Source organism: Berghia stephanieae, chromosome 10, assembly GCF_034508935.2.
Source record: "Berghia stephanieae isolate SIO BIC M18660-M18661 chromosome 10, UCSD_Bste_1.3, whole genome shotgun sequence".
Lineage (NCBI taxonomy): Eukaryota > Metazoa > Mollusca > Gastropoda > Nudibranchia > Aeolidiidae > Berghia > Berghia stephanieae.
Window position 1 is genome coordinate 34,125,189 of NC_088369.1, and position 10,000 is coordinate 34,135,188.

Genomic DNA, 10,000 nt, shown 5'->3' on the forward strand with positions numbered 1-10,000 from the left:
ACGTGCCGAGTCCATTTTGTCAAGAGTATTTTGTGTGAGGACAAGAGAGAATTAGCAGCAAATCTCAAGAGGAATCAAAAATGTCTAAGGGCCTCAAAACATTTTTCTCGTTACTTTGGAATATACATTATACTGTCAATCTTACTACACTTATCTTATACCGATAAGCAGTAAATAAATTAACAAATTCGAGAAATTATCCTCACCAGAACTCTCCATTCTCGTCAAATGTTAGACCAAGATCTTTCTTTTCACTTTCACTGACTTTAGTCCATTCAGATGATCTGGAACATAATGTTTTTGTTTGAAAATGAAAATGTTGAAAATTAAAATAAAGTAAAATAATCAATGATATGAAGATCTAAATATGGAAAAAGATACGGAGAAATCATTTGTGAAAGTTAAACATCTGAAAACTATTGCTTCTTGACACACAGACTGGACAACAACAATTACTGCCCTACTTTGAATATAAAACCCCATTAAAATAGATTATGACCAGACATCTGGTTATTCAAATATGAATCGAATAAAATAACATCTCATCTTGTAAAAGAATTCTCAAACCGTGAAGAGCGCGATTTTTGGACAAAATGAAAAAAAATGGCGTTGATTTTTCCAATTATCTTAAAATGTAGCAACAACTATATATTCAAGGGATATTTTAAACCAAATTAAAGATGGATACATAAGAATGAGAAGATTTAGATATTGAATAAATAATAAATATTGAGCTTTTATAAAGTGCAATATCCACTAAATGTGGTCAAAGCGATTTACAAGGGGTCCCTGACCAACAGCAACACGTAACATGTAGAACGAAACATGACGCCTGTAAGGCGATATTTCATTTTTTTCTGACAGAGACAACGCCGTCAACGCCCAGGTACTCATTAACACCTGAGTACGGTGAGAGAAGTGAGAAAAGAGCCTTTTCCAAGAACTCAACTATGCGCCGAGCGAGGCTTGAAACCAGGACCTTCCGATGCGAAAGCGAGTGTCATACCACAAGACCACATAGCCGCACAAAAGTTGCTCACCCATCACTCCACGGACCGTTCCATTCAACCCCACCCCAGGGATTTCTCAAACGAATCATGTGGATCTTCTCCCTGTTGAAGAGGCCAAAGAAGCCCGTGCCCTTCAGGGGAACTTTGTTGACGGCTGTTATACTGTAGGCGTGACCACGTACCAGCCCAACGCTTAGCTTGCTCTCCATTTCTGAAGCACTGCGGGCCTGTAAGAATTGGAAAAGGAAATAATAATAAATAAACAATACGAAGCCACACACATTTAAAAAAACAACAAATATGTATGTTCAGCCTGAAAAGGTTAGAGGGTAAGAAGAAGAAGAGGACGACGAGAAGAGGACAAATGAAATTGAAATAGTTCTTTTAGAGCCAAAAGGTGTATGGAGTAGAATTGATATCGGTTTCTTTAGCATCAAATGGACAATATCATTTTCCTGCTATTCTTTGAATACAATGCGAGCCTTTCGAAAAATACTTTCTACCAGAATTAAAAGACCATGCTAAAACCGCTTGGATTGATACTGGTCCCTTTGTGACTGAAGCACGTGCTCTAATCTACAAGAAATGAAGTGAGTAGGAAAGTGCCAGAAGACAATAGAGAATAAACATTTTGCGGCGGCGATGGGGGCTCGAACCCGCGACCTTACTGGTACGACAACTCCGCCTGGCCGGAGAGAGCGTGACTCTACCGTATGAGCTTTCCACGATGCCCCCCCCCAAAAAAGATCGCTTTAAACCCTAGTCTTTATTAGAGCCTTCTCTCCCTGACTTTTTGAGGTCACGGGTTCAACACACACACACAAACGCCACGAAGTAATTTGGCCAGCATTTAAGCTTAATAGTCAACATTCTCAACACAAACATGTTACATAGAAACGATTGAGACATTGAGTATGCTCCAGTATTTGGTGTGAATTTTTAATTTTGGAAAGTGAGTGCACTAATCTCTGATCATTGAGACCCATACTTGAAAAACAGAAGCAGGATATCTATTCCTAACACTTGCACTGTCATCTCAGATATAGAGTTATCAAATTTTGGTTGATTACCACCATTCCCGTTTAACAAATACGATGCATTCCTTAGACCTTTGCAATTTATTTCCTAAAAATAAACCAAGGAACAATGAATTGGTTAACTGAAATGAAATTTGAAAATGACCATTGATGAATGAAACAGCTCGGCATAAATAAATTTTCATGATTGCGTCTTAAATAAAGTAAGAATAATTTTCTGAGATTTCAGATTTTTAATCAGAAAATACTGACTTGAGAATGAAATTTAAATTGCTGACATATTAATATGCAAGAGATGGAAATGGCTGGGCCACACCCTCACAAGCCCTGCAACAAATACTACTAGGCAAGCTCTAACATGGAACCCACATAGGGGACGAGGAAAAGAGGGCGGCCTAGGAACAGCTGGAGGAGGGCATTGATGGAGGATGTAGAAACTGAAGGCTTAACTTGGAGAGAGAATGAAACAAAGAAAAAAACTTGAGCTTTTATATCCCCACTATCCATTAAACGTGCTCAAAGCGCTTTACAAGGGGTCACTGACCTACAGCAAGACGTAATATATAGAAGGAGACACGACGCCTGTTAGGCGATATTTAACGTTTTTCGACAGAGACAACGCTGTTAACAGCCAGGTACTCATTTTACACCTGAATATGTTGAGAAATGTGAGTAAAGAGCCTTTATCAAGGGCGCAACTATCCGCTGAGCGAGGCTAGAACCCAGGACCTTCCGATCCGAAAGCGAGTTCCTACCACAAGACCACATAGCCGCACAAAAGAGAAGCCGAGAAGATGGCACAAAGCCTAACAAGATGGGGGAGATTCGTCGATGGTCTATGCCCAAGCTGGAGTGAGGGGCCTAAGTTAGTAAGTATAGAAAAAAAGTAAAACATTTATATAGCGCAATACTCACTAAACGTGCTCAAAGCGCTTTACAAAAGGTGCCTAGTCAACTGCAATACTTAATATGTAGGACGGGAAATGACGCCTGTTAGGCGCTATAACATTTTATTTCCAACTGAGACAACGCTGATGGTGGTCAGGTATTCATTTTACACTTGAATACGGCGAGAGAATGTAACTTAAGAGCCTTTTCCAAGGACTCAACTATGCGCTGCTTTGAGTGGGGCTCGAAGCTGTGTGTCATACTACAAGACCACATAGCCGCACAAAAGAGGGGAAACATATGAAAGAAAATGGTAATAATAAATATGTTGCCCCGAACAGTTGTTCTCAAAACCAACTTTTCTCTAATTATTGTGCGGCTATGTGGTCTTCGGATTGGAAGGCACTGAGTTCGAGTCCCGATCTGTGCGGCGTATAGTTGAGTCCTTGGCAAGGCTCTTTATTCACATTCTCTCACCATACTCAGGTGTAAAATGACTACTTGGCCAGGAACAGCATTGTCTCTGTTATAAAAACAATCTAAATAATCGCCTAACAGGCGTCATCTCTAGTCCTACATGTTAATTTTGCTGATGGCTAGGGACCCCCTTGTAAAGCGCGTTGAGTACATTTAGTGGATATTGCTCTGTATGAAAAAAAAAGAAAATAAAAGCTAAAGTTCATTATTCTAGAAAAATTCACCTGTATGCTGGCACACATGAGTGACTGTTGAGCCTTGGCTTTGTGAAGGATGTCGAACATCCTGTCTCGTTCTTCCTCGGATTTGTAGTTGGCTACGTCAATCCCCTCGCCAACCCCTCCTGTCATGTCCACCATTGCATCTCGTGCCTTGCCGGCTGTCAGCGCCTCGTAACACCCAAATAATCTGGAAACAGAAAGCACCAATAATGTTGGTATTTACACGCTAGAAGGGTAGATTATTGATGTTGTTGTGGCGCAAATCATTCATCATCAAAATATAAACAAAGGAAGATTGAATAAAAAATATTCAAAATACAGGGAGAATAGGATTCAATAGTCTGATGTCACGTCCGCCCAGCAACGAGCAGCTTGGTTCTAAACAAAGAAATTCGATACTTTTTATTCTTCATGCTGGCTAGAACTTTTTCACATGTCAAGAGATCAGAATGTATAAAGGTCAAAACATGATAGGATTTATAATGTTTTTATCCTCTGGATACACTTTTATGCTCGTCGGAGAAGTATTTAATAAGGGCGTCCGCCATTGTTCTGGTAGTTTAGAACCAATTTTAAGTTAGTATACAGGGAAAGTGACGTCACGACTATTGAAGCCTATTGTAGCGACACAACAGTATTTATTATCACAATATTTTGTTTATTAAATTCCAACATTGTTTTGATCCGCTACAATGTTCAATACGTTGTGTTCATTTATTTCTTATTATGCTGACAAAGTGTTTGCACCCGAAATATTTCAATTGTCTGTGCTGTTTCCATCCGAATGCTTCCATTCTTATATTTTGTTAGTATTTTTACTACCAACACATCAGGACCTCCCCCCCCCCCCCACCCCTCCTCCCCCTCCCCTCTTCCGGTCTCTACTTTTAGGGTTATATTTGTATAATATAATATAACACACCGTTTCAAGACTGTAATATATCAAATTGATGCCGACAATTGAATTATAGTAATAACATGAATTTTGGGTCGAATTAATGCAATCAAGTAGAATATATATATAGTTTCATAAAATGCACAATTCCCAAATTTGATAAATCTATTTAACCGTTTAACTGAACGCTGGGAAAAAACACTTCTTTATAAACTTGGCAGAAAACTTGGCAGAAAACTCGCCCTTCAAATATCGAGCGATTAAAATGACCCTCATCTTGATAAAAACTCTCAAATCTGGGACCTCGTAAGGTCCAAAGTTTGAGAGTTTTATCAAGTTTCGTTGATAGAATAAGGCGGATCGGGGGGATAATGAGGAGGAGGATGAGTGAAAGAAGGAAGAGGAGGAGGGGGATTTAGGGGGGAGGAGGAGGAGGAGGAGGAGGAGGAGGAGGAGGAGGAGGAGGAGGAGGAGGAGGAGGAGGTGAAAAGTGGAGGGGGGGGGGGTGGTTTGAAAAAGGAAACTAAAAAATGAGGATGAGGAGCTAGTAGAGGATAAGAACGAGGAGGCATTCCTCACTTGGCATAAGCTTTTTCCAAGAGTGCCGACCAAAATTCATTCCTGGTCTTGGAGTGTGTATAAATGAGACGACCGCTCCTTGTCGGAAGGTAATCATCAATGACGACATCCTCCCAGACTCCACATCGCCAAAACCGGAAATGAAAGATTCCTGGTGGAATTATTTTTTAATAGGAGAGATTAGAACGTGTCAGTCTTAGTTTGCCACTTAAATAAATCAGTGAAACGAATACACCAACAGTTCCGTGGGCTTTAACAACTTATCATAATCTTAACTTCGACATAAACTCACTCAATCTTAGAGATTTTTGTTACTTTTCAAAATTTGAAACAAATGTATTAAAATGAACACGAACATAGATAGTTTTATTCAAATATCATTAACATGTAAAATTAAAACTAAAAAACATTAGCTCTGATACTACGCCTATAATTTGTCTCATAAAAATGTAATAATTAGGCATGGGGTAAATGTAACCCTGGTAAACTACGGATGTAGTCGGTGTTAGGGTTGAGTGAGTTAACATTTCAATTTTCCATCGGTATTCTAATTATGAAATCTAAATGAGACAAACAGCAACATGTTCCTTTTAGTTAAAATAACAAATATACCTGGTAGGGAAACATACAGGCCTGCACTTTCAATCATTAATTTTTTTACTGTACATTTTACTGTCAGTCTGAGACGAAAGGGAACAACTTGCGAAAGTTACTGTTATTCTCTTCAGTAATTCCCGCCTACCTTTTGGGTATGATTTTTATACTAACTTCATCACTTTGTGTTGTAGTAATATCATACTTCGTGGGACTTCGCTACAGTTTACAATGCTATATCGCATTATTCAACATGTGACTTGTACTATATGAAATCGATATTTGGGACCATATTTCGGGGGAATTGATTAAGCATAGTGATGAGCTTTGAGCAATGTTTAACATTGCATAACATGCTCTATATTATAGCCATCCATACCAATTTATTCAGTTTCATTAATCTATGCTTTTTCATAAACAAGTCATGTGACAAAAACTATAAGTAACGACCATAAATTATTGAAACAAAATGGCGGTTCATACCTGCATATTTTGATTCTGGTAAAAATTCTTGATTCTTGAAGTCAGGTACAACCTAATTAATTGTGGCAATAAATTGAAAACATTTTGTTTTCAAATACATACATATAGATCTATATACATTTATATATATACTTAATTCACAATCAATCTACGGTTTTTACACTATTGATGAATAAAACGGTGACGTTGGAAGACTTTGTATAGCATTTACAGAAAAACAACCTCTCGCCATTCATTGGCCTTTTCAAATATCGAAACAACAACAAAAGCTATTAGCGTACTTAGTCTTTCATAGTCCATGACACTCAATTATCGGATTTCGCTGTTGTTTTGATCTTTTTCAAGGCAATTAACTGTCAATTTACTTTGTAAAATTATAAAATAAGTTACAAGCTTCATTGGTACATTCTATTCATCTATCATGATGTTGACAGATCTCAATAATGGATAAACACTTTTATAAGCTAATCGAGCCCAGTAAAAATGTTTCTAATAGATTTGAAAAAGGCAACACCATTATGCTATCTATCAGTGATAAGATTATACGACAGCTTGGAGACTTAGCGAGGGTGACGCAGTGCATTTTATAACATCAGAGTTACGAGAAAATTCTAAATAATAATGTGAAATTGATTGTAAGCTTCAATTTAATTACAAAAAACCCCCCAAAAAACAGATCAAATGAACGTTTCGGGTTTCCCCTTTATCAACAAAACAGGATGAGTGAAACACCACAGATGAATGAGATAATGTGGTAGTGGCGAAGTTAAGATGAATAAATTAAAGCTTACAATCAATTTCACATTATCATTTATTTCTTCGAGCTTCGAGCAGCAACATTTACATTACCGAGAAAATTCTAGCATATCCTAGAGATCAACAATCCATGGTATTCCTGTCATAAAGCTCGCTTAAAAGACGTAAATAATTCACCGGAGTTTTAAAGAAGTATTTATTGACATGGACCAAGTCTTTATCAACAAATGTTTACGTTTATATAGAGTATAGACTAATATTCATGAAACGAGCTCAACGCGGTATACATATGGTATCAAGCCGACAACAGCTGTATGAGAAATGACACTATAAGACGCTATTACATTTTTTTACGACCGATACACTTTTAGCGATTTTGTGAAAATGTATTTTGCATCTGAGTGAATGAGGTGAGAAATCTGAGTAAATTCTTAAATCGGAACCCGAACCCGGGACTTACAGGTCACAAGGTGAATGCCATACAATGAGGAACACACATTTGCCTAATGTCTTCATTCCTTACCTTCTTCAGGAGACTGGAATCCTCTGCAATACAAGCACAGGCCGCTACAAACCAACAGTTGCCAAGAGATCCCTGTGAGAAATCATCAGCGCTTGCCTCGTCTATGAAAAACTTGGGATCCGACACGATGTCCTGGAGACAGTATGTGATGGCATTCAGTAAATAGAAGAACTGGAAGTTAAATGACTAAGAAATTCTCTCATTGCAATAGCGTAACAAAAACTCACAGAGAGCTTAGGCCTGGAATAAATGTAACATCTGCGTGAAAAAATAAGATATGTACTCCCCCCCCCCCCTCCTCCCCCTAAAAAAATATATGAGTACAGCCAACACAAGAATAAAACTCCCTAGTACACTAAAAAACAAAACAAAAACAAACAGACTAACAAGAGGACACGACAACATGTTATCGATTCAAACATCAAGAATAGCCATCCGCCTAAATTCTTTCTTTATCTCCGACATTCGTTTATGGAATGAGCTCCTTCAAAAATTGATAGAAACTATAAACAATAAAGAATATACAAAAATCTTAGAAACGTGAGATAATGAAATAATCACCGTGTGTATTTTAAATTGCGTGTGTTTGTGTGTTTGTGTATGTGTGTGTGTGTGTGTGCGTCCGTGTGTGTCTTGAAATTCATAGATAATGTGAATTGTAATCTGGACCCCCCATTTAAGTGGCTACCACAACGACAACGAAGAAGAAGAAAAAATAAATAAATAAGAAGAGCATGTTTATTTTAAAGTTTCAAAGATATCTTAAACGTAGATAGAAAAAACAACAAACTTGAGCTTTTATATAACGCAACATCTACTGGAAATCCTCTAGAAGATATTCCAGAATTCACGTACTTGGGCGGTAAACTGACAACAGATGGTGACAACAATGCAGAGAGATCAAAACCAGAATCGGGAAGGCAAACCAGACATTCGCTTGCCTCAAACAAATTTGAAGAGCAACTGGATTATATTTCAGCAGGATTGAGAGGATTGAGTGAGTGAATATCCACTTAACTTGCTCAAAGCACAATGAATCCCTGACCAAATAGCAACGCATAACATTTAGAACGGAACATGACGCCTGTTAGGCGATAATTGCAATTTTTTTCCCGAAAGAGACAACGCCGTTAACGGCCAGATACTCGTTTTATACCTGCAAATGGTGAGAAAAAACGTTGAGTAAAGAGCCTTTTCCAAGGACTTAACTATGCGTCGAGCGAGGCTCGAACTCAGAATCTTCCAATCCGAAAGCGAGTGTCATACCACTAGACCACATAGCCGCACACATAAAGATGAAGTTTGACTTAATTAAAAACTCAGTCTGTTGAATTTTAATGATTTGAGGTCTGAAGACACATTTCATTGGGGGTTAATTCTCATTTTGTCTACCTTGAAAAACTGACCAAACAAAGTTTTGTAGAGACGCTATTTAATAATTTTTTTATCTGAGAGAGTGGCCCTTTGGATAATTCATAAAGCGTTTACTCGAATCAATGTGATTTTGAGCATTTATATGACATTTACGAGTATTAAAAAGAATAAATAGTTAATCCCAAATTACAACTTTGAGTATTGTGGCGTATGTTAAGGTTATTTCAATCACACTTCAAAAAAACTTACTATCTCCACGGAATAAATAAAATAATAAATTAATGAAATAAAATTCCCTTTATTCATCCCATAAGGGCAATTTTCTTTAGGGTCTATTCTAAGGGAAGACTGGAATAATCCATGCGTCAGCCGCAGTGCAGCGCCACAAACTGAGCTAGGGAGAGGTGACTTGATCAAGGCCACACAGCGCAACGGGTAATCGAACTCGGTTCCTTTTGGGTACGATGCAAAGACCGTACCGTTGAACCACGCTGTCCCCGAATGAAGCGAATAATTCATTTCATTTAATGGTTTTCGTTTTTTAACCTACTAAAAAATAAAAAAAGAAACATGCAATGTGACACACATATCTTTTGACTGAAACCTTTCAATCATTTATTATTATTTACCTTTGGACTGAAACCTTTCAATCATTTATTATTATTTACCTTTGGACTGAAACCTTTCAATCATTTATTATTTACCTTTGGACTGAAACCTTTCAATCATTTATTATTATTTACCTTTGAACTGAAACCTTTCAATCATTTATTATTTACCTTTGGACTGAAACCTTTCAATCATTTATTATTATTTACCTTTGGACTAAAACCTTTCAATCATTTATTATTATTTACCTTTGGACTGAAACCTTTCAATCATTTATTATTATTTACCTTTGGACTGAAACCTTTCAATCATTTATTATTATTTACCTTTGGACTGAAACCTTTCAATCATTTATTATTTACCTTTGGACTGAAACCTTTCAATCATTTATTTTTTTACATTTGGACTAAAACCTTTCAATCATTTATTATTATTTACCTTTGGACGTTTCCACTCAATATCAGCCGGTGCTGGGTGGCTGAAAAATAAAGATGAACCAGTGGGAGGGAATTCCCCATCAATAAACAACTTCCGTTTGCTCAGACATCGCCTCT

The 10,000-nt window shown here is 37.4% G+C and overlaps 1 protein-coding gene across 1 annotated transcript in view; it reads right to left on the reverse strand.

The window, feature by feature from the left end:
* LOC144981021 (calpain-5-like) overlaps window positions 1–10,000 on the reverse strand; it is a 35,226-nt gene that overhangs the window by 17,402 nt on the left and 7,824 nt on the right. The window contains exons 2-8 of the mRNA XM_078929088.1: window positions 9,885–10,000; window positions 7,464–7,595; window positions 6,185–6,236; window positions 5,108–5,258; window positions 3,637–3,820; window positions 1,041–1,237; window positions 207–284 (exon numbers count right to left, since the gene is read on the reverse strand). The exon at window positions 9,885–10,000 is cut by the window's right edge and continues 55 nt beyond it. Coding sequence (XP_078785214.1) covers window positions 207–284; window positions 1,041–1,237; window positions 3,637–3,820; window positions 5,108–5,258; window positions 6,185–6,236; window positions 7,464–7,595; window positions 9,885–10,000 — 910 coding nt within the window. The remainder of the gene's footprint in view (window positions 1–206; window positions 285–1,040; window positions 1,238–3,636; window positions 3,821–5,107; window positions 5,259–6,184; window positions 6,237–7,463; window positions 7,596–9,884) is intronic.